The sequence below is a fragment of the Vicugna pacos genome, chromosome 32 (assembly GCF_048564905.1).
Source record: "Vicugna pacos chromosome 32, VicPac4, whole genome shotgun sequence".
NCBI classification, from domain to species: Eukaryota; Metazoa; Chordata; class Mammalia; order Artiodactyla; family Camelidae; genus Vicugna; species Vicugna pacos.
In genome coordinates this window covers 24,954,617-24,972,216 of record NC_133018.1, presented here as the reverse complement: position 1 = coordinate 24,972,216, position 17,600 = coordinate 24,954,617, and the positions used below count along the sequence as shown (strand labels likewise).

The 17,600-nt window shown below is 58.2% G+C and overlaps 3 protein-coding genes across 13 annotated transcripts in view; 2 read left to right on the top strand and 1 right to left on the bottom strand.

Annotated features, from left to right (window-relative positions):
- POLE (DNA polymerase epsilon, catalytic subunit) overlaps positions 1-2,711 on the top strand; it is a 48,875-nt gene extending 46,164 nt beyond the window's left edge. For all 5 annotated transcript variants that reach the window (XM_072953049.1, XM_072953051.1, XM_072953050.1 and 2 more), the window contains 3 exons: positions 440-565; positions 1,149-1,238; positions 1,395-2,711. In XM_072953049.1, the coding sequence (XP_072809150.1) occupies positions 440-565; positions 1,149-1,238; positions 1,395-1,508 (330 nt within the window). In that variant the 3' untranslated portion in view covers positions 1,509-2,711. The remainder of the gene's footprint in view (positions 1-439; positions 566-1,148; positions 1,239-1,394) is intronic.
- A 1,520-nt stretch (positions 2,712-4,231) lies between these two features.
- Positions 4,232-7,727, bottom strand: P2RX2 (purinergic receptor P2X 2). 7 transcript variants are annotated; one of them, XM_072953515.1, is made up of 12 exons: positions 7,546-7,721; positions 7,052-7,187; positions 6,886-6,957; positions 6,685-6,760; positions 6,500-6,596; positions 6,235-6,315; positions 5,969-6,107; positions 5,449-5,579; positions 5,137-5,227; positions 4,945-5,010; positions 4,769-4,871; positions 4,232-4,601 (listed from the first exon to the last, which is right to left on the bottom strand). In XM_072953515.1, the coding sequence occupies exons 1-12, from the start codon at positions 7,719-7,721 to the stop codon at positions 4,300-4,302; spliced, it is 1,470 nt and encodes a 489-aa protein (XP_072809616.1). In that variant the 3' UTR covers positions 4,232-4,299. The 7 variants fall into 7 exon arrangements, with proteins under 7 accessions (XP_072809616.1, XP_072809618.1, XP_072809621.1 ...); XM_072953517.1 differs by having other exon boundaries at positions 4,363-4,601; positions 4,794-4,871; XM_072953520.1 differs by having other exon boundaries at positions 4,363-4,550; positions 4,794-4,871.
- Positions 7,728-11,147: 3,420 nt separating this feature from the next.
- Positions 11,148-17,162, top strand: LRCOL1 (leucine rich colipase like 1; the record flags this gene model as incomplete). Its single annotated transcript, XM_072952835.1, has 6 exons — positions 11,148-11,420; positions 14,784-14,909; positions 14,992-15,117; positions 15,191-15,313; positions 16,591-16,813; positions 16,960-17,162. Coding segments are annotated over 6 exons (1,074 nt in total), but the record flags the coding sequence as incomplete, so codon positions are not given.
- Between the last annotated feature and the right edge of the window lie 438 nt (positions 17,163-17,600).

Below are 17,600 nucleotides of genomic sequence, written 5' to 3'. Positions count from 1 at the left end.
CCAGTCTCCACCGTTTTTGGGTTGCACCTGCTGGGCCGCCTGCTAGCTTTCATGTGAATTAGAAACAAGCACCCTTTTAGGGGAGAGTATAGCTCAGTGATAGAGCACATGCCCAGCATACACAGGGTTCTGGGTTCAATCCCCAGTACCTCTTCTAAAACCTAATTACCTCCCCCACAAAAAAAAAAATGAAAGAAGAACCCTTTTTCACGCCACTCAGCTGCCACGTGCCAGACCCTTGTGCTGGTAAACAGGACACAAATTGATGACAGTGGTGATGTGAGTGTGCCCTGGGGCTGTGGGCAGGTGGGCCGCGCTTCTCACCCAGAGCTCCCCATCCCTTCTTGACTCTGGGGTCTCATCGGGCTGGTGTGGAGAAGCTGCTGAGGAAGGCTGCGTGGAAGGGTGACAGGGCCGGGCCCTTTCCTTCTCTGCCTAGGATGGGGCTGTGCTGCCTCAGTGGCTCTGCTCCAACTGTCAGGTCCCCTACGACTCTTCAGTCATCGAGATGGCCCTGGTGGAAGCCCTGCATAAGAAACTGATGGCCTTCACCCTGCAGGACCTGGTGAGCAATGGGGCCTGGCGCTGGGTGCTGTTCTGTAGCCTGGCCCCCCTACGCTCCAGTCAGCAGAGGGCTTCTCTATAAGCAGTTTGCCTCTTAGATCAGGCCTTGTAGACAAGCCTAGTTGACTCATTCTTACAGCGCCTTTTGGGTACCTAGAGTGGCCAGGTACTGGCTTCATGGACCTTTTATTCTAGTGGAGAGAGAGAGACAGTAAACAGCACAGATAAAGTGTGTACGTGGTGGTGAGAGCACAGAGGACAGATGGGGACATGTGTGTGCAAAGGAGGGGGCTTTCAGTGTAGATGAAGGAGTGGTCTCACCAAGAGGGAACATCTCAACCAGGACCCGAGGGAGGTGCTGGGATCCATGCAGAGAACAGCCGATAGCCTGGTGTGATGGGACGGGGGAGCCCCAGACTCGGAGTCAGGGGTGGGGTGTCCACAGAGAGGGACACCCCTTGGTTAAAGCCCATTATCGAGTCTCAGGTTTTATTCATAGTTGACGTGAAGGCCGTGGGGGTAGGGGGAACTTGCCAGGCACCAGGCTACTGGCCAGCGCTGACCAGGGATGCTTCCCACTGCAGATCTGCCTGAAGTGCCGGGGTGTGAAGGAGACCAACATGGCCGTGTACTGTAGCTGTGCCGGGGGCTTCTCCCTCACCATCCACACCAAGGTGGGGCTCCCACGGACAGCTGACCCTGCTGCCCACCTTGGCCATTGGCCCTCTCTGTGCTTTGCCCACACCTGCCCTTCCCCTTACGCACCCAGGCCTCGGCCTTGGACCCCTGTGCCTCCTCTGGCATGAGGTTGCACTGTGTCGTTCCTGTAGGTCTTCATGGAGCAGATTGGGATCTTCCGGAACATTGCCCAGCACTATGGCATGTCGTACCTCATGGAGACCCTGGAGTGGCTGCTGCAGCAGAACCCCGAGCTAGGCCACTAGCCAGCGGGGCGGTGTCCCCATTCTCTGCTCCAACTTCCCACATCCAAAATGGGCACCCAGGAAAACGATCCTCAGAGTTTTCAGGGAGCAGGTCACCCAGCTCAGAGGAACATGATCCAGCCAGAGCAGGAAGTGGCTCCAGGTTCCCCATGCCCCCGGCCTCGGTCAGGGCAGCCCTCTGTAGGCCCAGGAGGGGTCGTTTCCCCTGTGTGAACAGCCCTCCCCACAGCCTTCCCACCCTCTCCTCTGCCGCCTGCCCAGGCTGCCCTCAGAGGTCTTTCTCTGAGCTCTGGTAGGGTCTGCAGCCCCGGCTCTTTAGTCATGGGCTACCGTGGAGAGATGCTGTCCTCCGGATCCAGGGAACCTTGACCTCAACCTGAGCATCTCTGAGTTCTAGGCTTCTCTGTCTGTGGACACTACCTGGTCAGAGCAGGGTTTGCAGAGGGGCTGTATTGGGGTGCAGTCACCTTGCGTGCAGCAGCGAGACGGCTGGGGGCTTGGCCGCAGTGGGTGTGGCACCCCCTCCTCCTGAACCTGCATGTGCTGTAAGGGGCCACCGCAGCAGGGGACCTGGGGACCCAGTGGAGGAAGGAGGCACACCATTACCTCAGATTTTGACATCATATGTCAGCACCTGGATTTTAGAAAGATACTTCTTAACATGCGAGACCAAGTTCTTTCCTGCAGCTCTGAGGGTGGCGGGGCGAGAGAGGACGCAGCAAAGGACAAGAGCCATTGTTCCTGCTTCTCAGCCTCAGGGAGCAGCCCAGGACCTCTGACCCCAAGGGCCTGCCCAGTCTCTGAGTGCCCGAGGCAGAGAGGGCCCTGGGCCGTGCCTTTAAACTTCGACACTTACCATCGTCTTGCTCAGTGCCCTGTTGCTAGTGTGGGCCTTGCAGGTTTCCGTCCCAGGTGGGGCTGGGAGTCAGCCTTCCAGCGACCGGGTGCAGCCTTTGCTGAGCGTGAGTCTCCCTCCATTCTGCCAAGAGCCCCAGAACACAAGACCAGCTCTGCCCCTCGTTTGTAACTACAAAAGCAGAAAAAGAAAAACAGCCAACTTGACGAGGCAGCAAACACATTAAATGTGAATCATAAACTCAGAAACCCCTTAATGGGTGGGTGGTGGGGCCCCACTCCTGGCTCCGGAGCCTGGTTTAAATTCATCCTTGTTGTCTAATTTAACACTTGGAATTTCCATGTGAATTTTACGTCTCCTAGAATTTTTACTGTGTGTGTGTGTGTGTGTGTGTGTGTGTGCACTGTGCCTTGGTCTCTGGAAGAAGACTGACTGACATGTGTCCGTCTGGGCTTGTCGGCCCCTGGGTACTGCCCACCAGGTGTGTCCAGGCCCAATGACTGCAAGAAACCTGACTCTGCTTGGTGATGGAGCCGGTCAGCCCCAGATGGAGTACAAATCAAATTAGGGCCGGATGGGAGGAGGAGGGCAAACCAGGCTTCCTGGAAGCAGAGACAGAGAAGTCCCAGGGGGCACAGAGGAGCCTGAGGTGGGGCTGCATGCCTCACCCCTACTGTGCTCCCTGCAGCAGGGCTAGGGGCGCTGGGTGCTGGCTGCCTCCGCAGCTGCCGGCAGCTCCCTCAGATGCCAGCTTAGGGACCGGGAGCATCTAGGGCGGCGGAGGGTCCCAGGTCACTCACGTTTGGGATGGGAAACCTGAGCCTCCGGCCCTGGTTCTTGAGCTGGAGCCCAGCCCCAACTGGAAAAGCCAGTTTCTCTAAAACTAGAGCTGCATGTCTGTGAGCCAAACACTCAGGGTGTCACGGGCACTTGGGTGATCTGTGGGGCCAACTGCAAGCCTAGGGGGGTCTGCAGGGGTGGCTGGATGGGAGCTTCTCAAGTGTTCGCTGGCTCCAGAGTGGGGCTGACCCAGTTGGCAGATGGGAGGGCCAGCCGTGACCTCGGGAGTGCTGTGATCACAGGTGAGATGGTCTGCAGGAGGCACTGTGCCTCAGACATGCACACCCATCACTTGCTGGAGAAGCCGCCCTCCACCGGGTTATGGTGTCCCTCAGAGCAGGGCCTGGCCAGGTAGAGCTGCTGGGTGGAATGACAACTGTAGCATCCAAGCATGCAGCTGGCTAACCCAGTGCCAGCTCTCCACGCTCCACCTCCTGCCCTGTCCACCCCTGCTCCCCGGCACCAACGTCCTTGCCCCACGTCAATCCCCGTTTTAAGTAGAGCCTCAGGGCCTTGACAGGTGTTTTGGTTTAAGAGCCCAATGTGACCTAAGCTTTCTTTTTCCTTGGGGGCAGCTCTCACAGCCTCCCCTCTGGCTTTCTTCTTCCTCGAGAGGTGCCATCCTTTTCCCTTTTTTTTGAGGTTTGGAGCCTGGGGTGACCCCTGCAGTTATCCGGTAAATGTGCTCATTAAAGGGCAGCTGCTGGGCGGGTCCCGGGATCCTCACACACTCTCAGCCTGTGTGTCCTCCACCTCCACTGGCCCCCAGATCGGATGTGACTGTAACCTGGCTGGACGGGGGCAGCAGACATGTCCGCACACCCTGCACCCAGGCTGGCTAGAGGGAAGATGAAAACCGAGGACACCAAGAGCCCTCGTGCGCATATTTGTCTTCAGAGCCTCAAGATGCGTTTCCCCAAAAAAGGAGGCCAGGAGGTACTGGTCACGGGTTTATTATATGTGACTTCTTGGCTACAAGGCGAGCAAAGGGCCAGGGTAGTGGTGGGTGGGTGGGGAGGAGGTAGAGGTGTGGAAGTGGGCACTCGCCCCTACAGGCCCCTGGGCAGATGGGCGACAGGATGGAGGGCCATCCCCTCATGTCATCCCATTTGCTTGGGGGTCCTTTGGCTGCTGGTTTTGCTGAGATGCAGTGTTGAGGGTGTGGGCAGTGCCCAGGTCCAAGGTCCCAGCCGTGCTGCTAGGGAAGCTGGGAGCTGTCTCGTGGCCACACACTTCAGGGGCCCGGACAGGCCCAGGTCTCTGGTGCAGCATGGCGGAAGGTGGGAGTAGGCTCAGAGCTGGGCCAGACCTCGGGCGTCTGTGAGTGTGCAGTCCTGTTGGGAAGGCTGGGAGGCACAGAGCCCTGGTCCTGCACCCCGGCTGGGAGCATCCACCATCTGCTCAGATGGGGCGGAGGTGGGGCGAGGCCGTGGGGGTGGGACAGCTCCGTCCTGGCTCTGCCCTTCACCCCGAAGACGGCCTGCCTCCCCAGGGTCTGCAGAGCAGGGATAGGGTGGGGGAGGGGCCTGGCCCAAAACAAGGGCCAGGGTTACAGGCCAGCTACCTGAGGAGTGTCTTGGGGTACACACCTTGTCGAATTTCTTATGGCTGTAGACCTTGTTTTTGTTCATGAATGTTAGCAAGATCCAGTCGCACAGGAAGGAGCCCTGAGGCCAGCAAGACCAATGCATAAGGGCCTGGCAAACCCCCGACGTCCCCAACCCTAGCGTGTATTCTTACCACCCCGATGGAGGTCAGCGCAGTGGCCAGGTTAATGATGGTGGGGATCAGGCTGAACTTCCCTGCCTGGCGGGGAGAGGCTTCCTCAGCTGGTGGGGAGTGGGTGGGACTCAAGGGAGGGGGGGGTCGAGTGATGCGGGAGACAGAGGCTGGGCCAGCCTGAATCCCAGGTAGGCAGGGCGGGCAGGTCACCTGTCCGTGCACAATGACGTCAATGCGGATCCCGTAGGCTTTGATGAGTGTGCGGGTGGTGCTGCCATTTATCTTGTAATACTTGGCGAACCTAGGACCCGGAAGTGTGTCAGAGTCTGGGACAGAATGATTGGGTACGAGAGCCGTGGCTCTGACCCTGAGGAGCATGGTGGTGGGTACGCCCATTACCCAGGGGGCAGCTCCGAGACTGCTGACCACTGCGCCCCCAGGCTTTTGGGCACCTGCCCTACTTGCTCCTGGACCTCCACAGCCAGGGCAGACAAGAACCCAAGTGTCCCAAGGCCAAGGTACCTGAAGTTGTAGCCAGATGAAGCTGGGATGTGCTTGGGGTCAAGCCTCCGGAAGGAGTATTTGGGGTTGCACTTTGATGCCGACAGGTCCAGGTCACAGTCCCAGTTGATAATGACCCCAATGACACCACCCTGCCCAGAAATGGGCCCAGAGACTGGTAAGACTGAGTTCACAGAGAGGACTTCAAGAGCCCTGGGGTCCTGCTGAGGCTGTGCGAGGGGCATACTGGGGGCATCCAGGGCAGCTTGGGGCAGAGAGCTGGAGAAGGGGGCTTGTTGAGTGCCCTGCTTCTGAAGCATGAGGATGCCAGTGGCCAACTGTGTGACCAGGAGTCAATAATTTAGCAGGAGCCACACACCCGGATGGGTCAGGCGATCGTGTTTCTCTTTCCTCTGCCCGAGCAGGGCCAGGGCTGGCCAAGACTGCAGAGGAACTCAGCTGTAATGAGACCCTCTGTGTGCAGGTGGGAGCCAGCACCCAGGACAGCTGCCCTGCCCACTCTCCCTGGCTGCGCCCTCACCGTGTGTGCCAGCTCCGTGAAGTTCTCCCCTGCCTGCTCCACGATGTAGCCCAGCTTGAAAATGGGGCAGTAGAGGTCAGAGACCTCATGAAACGTGCAGTGTTTCAGGTAGCCATCCTTCCGGTGCTCGATATTGCCCCTGAGGACAAGGCCCCGCGGCATTAGGTGGAGAGAGGGCAGAAGCCTTGCACCCCCAGACAGCACATTCCAAGGAGGCAGCTCCCACCCCAGCCCGTCCCTTGTTGCCGTGGCCCAATGGCTCTTACTTGGAGAACTGGAATTTGGGGTAGTGGATGCTGTTCTTGATGAGGATGGTGAAATTGGGGGCCATCTTACCGAGAAACTGGCTGAGGAGGCACAGACTGGGTGTGTTTAGTCTCCCCTTCCCCCACCTTCCCCAGCCCCCCCTGGCTGCACTGTCCTCCCCTCCCCCTCCCCCAGCAACCCCAGCTCTGGTCAGCGAGAGGAAAGGAGCAAAGCGGAGAGGCTCTTGTTTGGTCCTAGGTGGGTGGGGTCACCAGCCGCGCACACCTGACTGAGGCCCCGTCTTCCACCGGGCACCAGCCGGTCACCTCGCAGGTCTTGGAGGACCCGTGGTAGTAAGGTACGCAGCGCCCGGTTCGCAAGCCTGCGGGCAGACGTGCGCTCAGGTGGCGCGGGGCGCGCCCCGGCCCTGCCCCTGCCCCTACCCCTTCCCCTGGCTGGCTCACACTGACCGTTTCCCAGCATGTCCAGCTGCCCAGCCACACAGTCCTCGTCCGAGTCGCAGGTGGCGTTGTTGACCCTCATACTCTAGGGAAGGTACTGCTTAGTCAGGGGCCCCGACACCCCTTGCCCCCAGGCGCAGCTCGGTCAGTGCAGCTGACCAGGCAGGGCTCCTCCCTCCCCTCCCAGCTCTGCCCTCGACTCGGCCTCACCTCGGCGCAGGTTCCGAGGCTCTGGAAAGGGGTGGCCTCGATCCTGGTGATGATGCTGAACACGCTGCCCCCCTGAGCTCAGAAAGAAGGGCGGGTCGTCCGGCGGGGGCGCCTGGGCCACCGTTAGGTCCCGCTCTCAGGGTGCGGGGGTGGGGGCGGGGCGCACCTCGGGGGGCTTCACGTACTCCTCCACGTCCCACACTTTGTGCTCGGACAAGGTGATGCCTTTGACCTTGGTGATGACGGAGCTCTCGGGGCCCGTCTCGCTGTCCTGGTAGCTCTTCTGCACGATGAACACGTACCTGTGCAGACGGACGGAGCCAGCTCTGGAGCGGACACCGGGTTAGACTCGGGATCCCTCCCTTACCAAGTCAGCTGGCTCCCGCGGGATCGAGGCTCCGTCGCCGCTCCTCGGAGGCCGGGTAGGCTTTGCGGGCCGGGAGGGGCCAGCCCGGTCGCCCCCAGCGTTCTCCAGCCCCTGTGCCCGCTCTCGCCGGGCGATCTCCTTGCTCCCAGCCCAGTGTGGCCCCTGCCGTTTCGGACTCCCCGGCGGTCCCTCCCCGGGCACTCCCGCCCCTGGGGACCCCGCGGGGCACCCCTTTCCCCTGAGTCCCCTTCCCCCGGGCTCCCCCTCCCCGCGCCGGGCCGGCGCGCACCCACCACACGAAGTAGAGCAGGATGAGCAGCTGCACCGAGCGGTACACGACGCCCAGGCGCCGGTTCTTCACCACGATCACCTTGGGCGTCTCGTAGTCCCAGAACGCGGACCAGCAGCCCCGGGCCAGGCGCCGGGCTGCGGCCACCCCCGCGGGGGGCTTGGGCTCGGCAGCCGCCATGGGCCCGGAGGGCTCTCGAGGGCTGGGAGGCGCGCGGTGCGGCCTGGCGGGCTGGGGCGGGGCTCCGGCGCGCCCGCCTCCTGAGCGTGTCCTCGTCTGCCCCGCCCCTCCCGGGGGGCCGGGGGTGTTGGGGGTGCCGGGTGGAGACACCCAGCGCACCTGGCGGGTGTCGCCAGGCAGGGCCAGGCGGGGGCCGATCCGGGGTCGCGGCAGCCCTCGCCCCCGGCCCGGCCGCCAGCCCTTCCCCCAGCCCGTCGGGGAGGGTGTGAAGACGGATCAGGCCCGGGGAGGACACTTCAGACGCGGGAGGAAAACCGGGCGAAGGACCGCCCACCTCCTCAGCGTCTCCACCGGCGTCTGATCTGCACCGCGCATTAACCCCGAGGAGCAATCCCTTTTTAAAAAAGTATGTGTACGTCGTTCCCATTTTTATTGAGATACAATAGACGTGAAGTTGTGTAAATGGAAGGTGTACAAGGAGATGATCTCCCAAGGCAACCCCGCCTCCAGGGTCCAGACAAAAACCTGGATCCCTTCCTCGGCCCAAACAGCTCTCTTGCTTTTATCTACAGATACGTGTCAGGGCCTTCAGTTCCAGGCTCCTCCTCCACCCAACCGCCCAGCCTCCTTTCTCACCTGGATTTCCACAGTGGCTCCCGACTGTACGCCTCGATCCATTTCCCACTCCCCACCCCCTTTGCAAGCCAAAGGTTTGTTTTTTCTTTTGTTTCTTCTTTTTGTATCTCCACACCCATCTCTGTATTCTGGAGCAAATCCCAGACATCATAGCATTTCCCAAAATGATCAATGTTTTAGACTTTTTTGAAATGAAATTCACATGGCATTTAATTAACTGTTTTAAAGAACAACTGTTTGTTGAACAATCCAGTGAAATTTAGTACGTTCACAATGTTGTACAACCACCATTGTCTACTTTCAATCATCACCAAATAAAACCCCGTACGCATCAGGGGAATATACCCTGCAGGGGAATTCACAGAATCGTGGAATATTTGCCTTCTTGTGTCTGACATCTCTCACTTAGCATGAAGTCTTCAAGGTCCATTTGGGTTGTAGCCTGTGTCAGTCTTCCCTTCCTTTTTATGGCAGAATAGTATTCCATTGTGTGGATCGTCCACAGTTTATTCATCTGCTGATAAACGTTTGAGCTTTTAAGTTTTGGCTGTCGTGGCTAGTGCTGCTCTTCGTGTGCAAGTATTTGTTTGAACACTTACTTTCAATTCTTTGGGGTATATGCCTAGCAGTGGAATTTCTGGTTCGTATAGTGATTCCGTGTGTAACTTCTCGAGGAAACACCAAAATGTTTTCCAAGCAGCTGAATCACTTTGCATTCCAATCAGCAATAAACAACAGTTCCTACTTCTACACCTCTTTGTCAATGCTTGTTATTTTCCACTCATTTGGCTATTGCCATCCTAGTGGGTGAAATTGTGTAATTTTTTGGATCAATGCCTAGTCGAGTCCCTTGCCCATTTTTGCATTGGGTTGTCTCTTGTTCAGTTGTAAGAATTCTCTCTGTGTTCTGGATACTAGATCTTTATAAGGTATATGATTTTTAAATATTTTCTCCCATTGTTGGCTGACTTTTCACTTTACTGATAATGACGTTTGGTGAACAAAAGTCTTTAATTTTAATGAAGTCTAATTTATCTATTTTTTTCCTTTTTTTGCTTGTGCTTCTGGTGTCATTTCTAAGAAACCGTTGCCAAATCCAAAGTCAGGAAGATTTACCCTTGTTTTCTTCTAAGAGTTTTATGACTTTAGCTGTTATATTTATATATTTAAAATTTTTTATTGTATTATTTATTTTGAGGGGAGGTAATTAGGTTTATTTATTTTTAGAGGAGGTACTGGAGAGTGAACCCATAACCTTCTGCATGCTAAGCATGAGCTCTGTCAAGATAACTCTCCCTATCTTGAGCTATGCCCTCCCCTAAGCTGTTATGTTTAGATTGTCGATCCATTTTGAGTTAACTTTTGCTTTTGGTGTGAGGTAGCCCTCCAACTTCATTCTTTTGCATGTGGATGTCCAGTTGTCCCTGCACCACTTGTTAAAGAAACTATTCTTTACCCATTGAAGGGTCGTGCTTGTAATGAAAATCAGCTGATCATAGATATAGAACTTACTTCTGGAGTTTCTATTCTATTCCATTGTTCTATCTGGGTATCCTTATGCCAGCACCACACTGTTTGGATTAACTATAGCTTTGTAGATCTGTTTTAGAATATTTTTATCACCCCTATAAGAAACCCCATTTCCGTTCCCAGCTCCCTCCTCCTCATGTCCCCTGCTGTGGTTTCAGTCCTCAGCTCTCAGACACTCAACCCTGGCTCAGATACTGACCCGGGCTGTCTCTGGAAGTGGTGCTGACTCCTGGGCTAGGTCCTTCAGAGACTCAGGAGCAGCCAGCCCCAAGGAGGGGTGGCCCCACTTGAGGCCGCCATGCTGTGAGCTGTTCCAGCCATCAAGGATGTGCGGGTGGAGAAGCCACATCTTTAGGTCACCTGCCAGCCCGGCCATCACCTGACTGGCCTTTGCCACATGACTCCAAGTAAGAACTGAGCCCAACCAACCCACAGACCCGGAGAGACAATAACAAATTGCCCTTTGGGCCACTGACTTTTGGGGTCTGTGAGGCAGTGGTCGCCTACTGAACCCCTCACAGCCCGGCACCAAACCCGGAGTTGTCCTGGGTGCCTTGTGCCCTTGGCTCCCACACCCAGTCAGCACCTGGTCCTGATTCTCGCAGCCGCATCCCCACAGCACCATCTCTCATCCTGCCCTGAGTTGTGCCCCCTGCTTTCTGGGACCCTCTCTGCTCTTGGGGTTCTCGTACCCGATGGTAGGAAAGGGCCTGATCCTCCCACTGCCGCCTACACCCAGGCTCCGTCCTCCCCCCTCTGCCTGGAGCTTTCTCCTGCCACCTGGGGAACCCCGCCTGGAGAAGCTCGTCCTCCCCCCAGCATCCTCACCCTCCCCTAAAGGCACCTTCCACACTTTGCTGGCAGGTCCATTTCCCAAACTAGACCAAAGACTCTTTCCTAGGTGGCAAGGTCAGGGCCATGGGGTGCAGTGGAAACAACACACATCTTTCCCTCCGTAGAGCCCAGCATGCAGTCAATAATAGGTAGGTCAATAAACGTGAGTTGAATGAGCAATGCGTGCAGACCACCCCTGTGAGAACAAACAGCCAGGGCTTGGCAGACGCCCAGGCAGGCGGGTGGGGACCCTGAGTGAGAGAGGTCGGCTCCAGGGGCGCCTGAGGGGGATGCTGGTGGGGAGGGCGGGGTGGCTGAGCAGGGTAGGGGGACACAGCAATGGGCTAGAGGCCACATTTGGCCTCTCTGGCAGGTCCTGAGTTGAGAAGCTGTGGTCACTGGCCCCGTGCTGGCCATCTGGGCTGACAGAGGCTGCAGCTGGCCCCTGGGACTGTGGTTGCACCCTGCGTCACGGGTGGCCTGGCCACTGCCCCGAGCGTGTGGTCTCTCCCGCGGAAGGCGGTGAGACTTCCTTGTGAGAGTGAAGGCGGGGACAGAAGACAGAGAAGCGGAGGCCGGGGAGATGCTCCAGTGATTCTGCCACAGCTCCACCCTGGGCTCCCTGGAGTGTTTTCTGGAAGCCACAGCCTGGCCAGCCTCAGTCTCCACAGAGGAGCAGGTGGGACCCAAGATTCAAAGGTAGGACCGCTGACTCCTTCAGCCACTAGCAGCTGCCAGAGGTAGTTTTCCTGTCAGAAACATCACACGGTTACTGGCGTGTTTGTCCCTCTGTGTGGGAGTACGCCGGGCGGCCTGCTCGGGACCCATGTCAGAGAGTGCCAGAGGCAGGGAAGGTCACCACTGACATGAGAAGCTCATGCCCCAGATATGGTCACTATGGTTTTGTCGTGTAATTTAATTGCCTGGGATTTGTCAAGTTTGGGGCAAGATTTGGCATCAAGCTGCTTTCGGCAGATTGAGATACTGTGGAATCATACCTGACAGTGACATTTGGAAAAAGCCAAAATGGGGAAAGGTGCCTGATCTGAGAGATTTATAAGCAAATATCCAATAAAGGGGACCCTACATAGGAGACTATTTCCAAATAACCAGGGGCTGTGAATGCATGATTCTGCAAGCTATGCCTCCAGGGCCCCTAGAGGCAGGTCTGTGGTCTTTGTTTAAATTATGGTAAAATACACACAATGAACAATTTACCACCTCAGCCATTTTTAGGGGCACAGCTTAGTGGCATTAAGTGCAGTTGCACCGTCAGGTGACCATCCCCACCAGCCCTCTCCAAGACACTCATCCTCCCACACTGAAACACTGTCCCGTCCCTGTGAAACACTAACCCCCTCCACCAGACCCTGGAAACCAGCACCCTGTCTCGGTCTCTGTGGACTTGACTCCCCTGGGGACCTCACAGGAGCGGGATCCTTTTGTGTCTGGCTCAGTTGGCTGAGAACGTCCTCAAGGTTCATCCGTGTGTGGCCGGCGTCAGAGCAGCCTTTCTTTTGAAGGGGAATAATCTGTTGTGCGTATGGGCCGCGTCTTGCTTGTCCATCCATCCCTGGGTGGACACCTGACCTGCTCCCACCTCTTGGCTCTTGTGGGTGCTGGGCCGTGAGCACAGGTGGGCTGTGACCTTCCAGAAACTGGATGTCTCCACGGGGCACAGCGTGTTCCCATGCTGGGCGGGCTCTTCGATCGGTCAGGCACATCGTGCCCAACTCTGTAAACTGGGCCTGTAAACTTCCTAAGGGCCTGGAGGTTTGAGACAAGAAAATGGGTTTTTCCGGGTTAAAGTAAAAAAAAAAAGAACACTACAAGTTTGAAATTTTGAAATGTTCAAGTTGTGATTCAGATACAGCTTTTACATAGCTATAACCTAGTGACAGATTTGATATGATATAGAACAGGGTTTACAAAGTTCGTACAATGGCTACGTGGTTGCTGTTTATCTTGGAAACCATTAATGTGATTCATTGTTTGCTGCCATCTTTCTTGAATCATGTGGTTAGCGGCCTCTGAGACCTTTGACTGACTAGACATGGGGGGTTTTTAAGGGTGGAACTGTGTCCCCCAAATCCATATGTTCAAGTCCTAGCCCAGGACCTCAGGATGTAACTGTCTGTGGAGATGGGGTCTTTAAAGAGGTGATGAAGGTAAAATGAGGTAGAGGTGATCAGGGCACGGACACCTGCAGACTGGTCATGTGAGGCCTCAGCGGGAACAGCCCTGTCCACGCCTTGATCCAGGACTTGCGCCTCCAGGCTGCAGGCCGCGCTTGTCTGTGATGTTTGTTACGCAGCCCAGGGGACTGTGACTGGTTAGGGGCACACTTGGCTCCTCTGGCTGGTCCGAGTTGGAGGTGGGGTTGCGGTTACTAACCCAGTGCTGGTGTCTGGGGCCGACAGAGAGGCTGTGGTCTCCTTCCCAGCATGGCCACTCCAGGCTGCTATCTGTCTGTAGATTCCGTCTCCCAGGACAGAAAGTGTGTCTTGGGTTCCATTCTGGAGATGCGATGAAACTCAAGAGCTGCTTCTGAGTGGAGGGCGAGGAGCCTGGGTGGACCGGGGCCAGGGAAGTGTGGGCTGGGGGCGCCTGGCGAAGCCTCGGAGCAGACTGGATGGGCTGCCCAGAGGCCCGCGCACCCGCTGAGCTGCGAGGCTCTCCATGCCGGGGGAGACCTGCAGACTCGCGCTTGGCAGTCTGCCTGCCTGTGGCACGCACCTTTGATAGGTAGTGTCCCAGCTCCACAGGCACACTTTTCTGAGAATAAGTTTAAAACACTGTTCTCATACCCATGTTGAAATAGACTTTGAAGTGCTTGTTTATTTATGTATTTTTTTTGTGGGTAGAGGGTAACTAAGTGTATTTATTTTGACGGAGGTACTGGGGATTGAACCAGGACCTCAGGCATGCTAAACCCACGCTCTGCCCCGAGCCACACCCTCCCCACTAAGTTTGAAGAATCCATTTGGTGGAGAACGATTCGGGTGGGGCACCCCGTGACACCCTGGGCACCCACAGGCAGGGCTGCAGCCATGGCCAGCGCTAGGCGTCTGCTGCTGCTGCTCTGCCTGCTGCCCGCGTCCCTGGCGTGGAGGAGAGAGGGCCTGGGACAGTCCTACAAGGTAAGCACCACGTCTCCCGTTGCCAGGCCACAGCCCACGCTGGTGGGAACCCAGGCCCCTTTCCTGCCCCTGGGGCTCTGTGCCCCTTCTCCTCCCGCCCCCTCCTGCCACCTGGTCCCTGCCGCCTGGCACAGAAGCTGCTCGGGGAACCCAGCACGGAGGGAGAGAGTGGCCGGGGCAGGCGTGGAGGAGGAGGTGAGGGGGAAGGCAGGGCCAGTGGGTGCACAGGTGGGGCTGACAGCGAGCGCCTCGTGGTGTGACGGCAAGGACCACGTGATCTTCCGTCTGTCCTGTGGACTGGCTCTGTGTCACTCCTGGATCCTGCCTGGTTCATGGGGCCCCCTGCACAGCGAGGATGCAGGAGGTGGGGGGGGGCGCAGACGCCCTGCCAGGTGGGCTCCCCTCCGCCAGGGCCCTCCTGTTTCTTTTCTCCAAGTCTGTCCCCCAGAAACCAGGGGGTGCTCCCCTTGGGCCCCCACAGTCCCAAGCCCCACCCTAGAGGTGGGCTCCCTCCTCTGTCCTTGTTCCTCACCTGTAGGGCCTCCAGCATCTGAGCTCAGGGACTTAACTCTCAGCCGGTGAGAGCTGTGGTCTCTTACAACAGTATAACCCACAACAGTGGCTCTCTGGGGCCTTAGTAATTTTGAGATTGTAAAGGAGCTCGGAGACCACATTTCTGAGAACTGAGGGCAGGCCCCTCGCAGGAGGTGAGCAGGTGGCCGGCCTGGGCCTGGGCTCCTTGCTGGCTCTGTGCTCCTGGGCCAGTCACTTACCCTCTCTGAGCCTCAGTATCTCACCTGTAAAATGTGAGAGGGGAGAAGGGGGCCGGAGGCTTCATCCTCAGCCCTGCTTCCCACCTGCTGCTGGGCCCCACCGCCTCCATCATCCTCTGTGGACCCTCCTGCCTCCGTTTTTGCTGCAGCGGATCGGGGAGGCCTGTGAGAGACATGAGGAATGCCAGAGCAGCTGCTGCGTCACAAACAGCCTGAGCCCCCAGAAATTCTGCACCCCCCGGAACGTCTTCCAGCAGTGCCGGTCCTGGCAGAAGGTGCGTGGAGGCGGTGGGGAGGGGGCGGCCCTGCAGGGAGGTTGGGGGCCTGGCAGGAGGAACTGGGTCTCCATCTCTGCAGCCGAATGGGCACTCCTGCCAGGGCCACTCGGAGTGCCAGAGCGGCTGCTGCACCACCAACAGCTACAGACTGCAGACGTTCTGCACGGCCAGGACGCTCTTCCTGCAGTGCCTGCCCTGGCGCAAGGTGCGGGCCTGCGGGGGCGGGACGGGGGGGCGGGCTGGGCCGACCCGTCTGACCACTGCCCTCCGCCTCCCAGCCCAGGGGGAACTTCTGCCTGAAGCACAGCGAGTGCCGAAGTAAGTGCTGCATCAGGCTGAGTGAGCTCAGCAGGCACCGGTGCGTTCCCCAGAGCGGCATCCTGGCCCAGTGCCTGCCCCCAGTGAGTCCCGGGCTCCGTCTCCAGAGCTGGACTGGCCTCTGTTTCCCTCTCCTGCAGCAGGAGCATGAGGGGCGGCAGAGGGCACAGCCATGGGTGGGTGGGGGTGCTCGGGGCCAGCAGGGGGCAGCACCCCGCCTCCCGGGACTGACACCTGCAGGGCTGGACCACCCAGGCCGGACCCTCCTCCTCCTCCTTCCCATCTCCTTCTGGAGTCTTCCATGAGCTGAACTGCAAACCTGGAGGAAAGAGTTCAGTGAGGCAGCCCCTAGAGGGCAGCCCCCCAGGACACAGAACATGAAGAGGCCCATGGGGGAGCTAGGGGGGGCAGAGGGAGATGATGGGAGCCGGGGGAGGTGGGTGCGGGGGGCCACCAGAGGTCGGGGGCTGGGGAGGGGAGGTGGGGGTGGAGGGGTGTCGGGGCACGGTGACTGCGGATGTGCTTTGGGTTGGAGAGGACACTGGGGTGAAGCTTTTGAGCACCTGTTTTGATGCTCAAATCCATAACTTCAGTCTGACTGTGAAGGTCTCTGACCCCGGAGGTTAAGAACCAAACCCTTTTGAGCCCCCTCCTCGCCTGCTCCTGTGGTGCCTCAGACCCCAGAGCAGCACTGGGCGAGCTGGTGCCCACGCAAGTGAGTCCGAGGGTGTCTGGGCAGATCCACCGGTGGAGGCGGCAGTGCCGGGGAGAGGTGTCTGGCCCTTAGGGTGCGCCTGGCCCCAAAGGCCAGCTCTCTTCTGCTCCTGCCTCCGGGCCTGGGTCTCCCTGTGTGTTTCCTAGTTCTCACCTTGTCCTCCAGTGACGTGGACCCCGCGGACGTCCACTTGTCAGGCCTGAGTCCAGCCAGGTGGGAGCCCTGCACCGTGGCTCAGGCCACTCTTACTGGGATGGTGAAAACCTGCAGGGATTCGTTGTCTAAACGGGAACTCCTGAGACCAGTCCCGTCCCGGTCTGTGAAAACCAGTCGCAGCCACTGGAACCCACGTGTGATGACGTAGTATCAATAAACCTATTGCCCTGACAGAGTGAGCGTGTCTGTAGACAGATGGAGGCCACGGCGCCGCCCCGGGAAGCCCGCTTAAGCAGAGATCAGGTCCCCTGGGAAAAAGGGCAGGTGCCGGTGGCGGGTGTAACTCCTCACTGCACATAGAGGTCCTCACTCGGGGTTGTTCAGACTGAAAAGGCTCCCTTGACCTCGCTGACGGCGCAGTGAGGACATGGGCACCGACCCCCTGAAGACTCCTAGGGGCCATGCCGGTCACTCCTCCCCCTCCCTCAGTTCCCAGGCCGCCTACCTGCCTCCGGAGCAGAGGCGCTGGCTCTTCTGGAAACTCTTCTTGGGGGCAAATACCGCAGCCCGCTCCTCTGTTCCCTGGATGCCAGAAAGTTAACTCTCACTGGAGACCGGTCGTCCTCAGCGCCCGTCACCCGCAACTGCAGGCTTCTTTTCCCGGCTCTGTTACAAGCAATCCCCCCTCCTTCCTGCCCCCCGGGGGGCCCTGGTGAGTCGCTGGGCAGCCCAGTGCCCTGAAAACCCACACCGCTACAGAAGCCTGCTCACCTTCCATTCACTGCCGCTCACAACTGGAAGTGACCCCAGTGTCCCTGGGTGAGCCAGTAGATAAACAGTGTGCCCTGTCCCCCACAGACGGCGTGGTCCCATTGTACCATCCTCCAGAAGAGACCCCTGGACGGAGACCAATGAGTGGCTGCAGGGCTGGGCTGGGAGGAATGCGGCCACGACAGGAGGCCTGGGGTGAAGGAACAGCAGCGCCTGCCTGTGGTGGGCTCCCAGGAAAGCCGGCCTCCCTCACCTCCGACCTGGCTTTGCAAGTCAGCATTTCAGTGTAACTCATGAGATCGACGTGAAACAAATCTGGTGTGGCCTAGGGCACGCTGGTGTGTTTTGTGGTTGTGTGGACAGATGGGAGGGGACAGCGGTGCCCTGAGGAGCCAGCCGCACTGCTGTCTGCTTCTGGTGAAGACTGCCAAGGAGACGCCCTTGGGCCAGTCCCTGGGGGGACGGGGGTGGCCTGTGGGTCGAGGGGCACCGCAGGAGTGTCCTCCTGTTGAGTGTCCTCTGTTGTTTGGAGGGGGACACACACAGGTCCTGTGGTGGTTAACCAGCAGGACTCCAGGCTCCAGTCCAGCATCCGCTCCCCCACCCTTTATTTGGGGTTACAATGTGCCTTATAGAAAACCGATTTTCCCTCCTTTGCAGATAGGGATGGCCTAGTGACACACTTCTGATAAGGCTGAGTGCTGTGGGCACTTTTGTGAAGGGAAGGC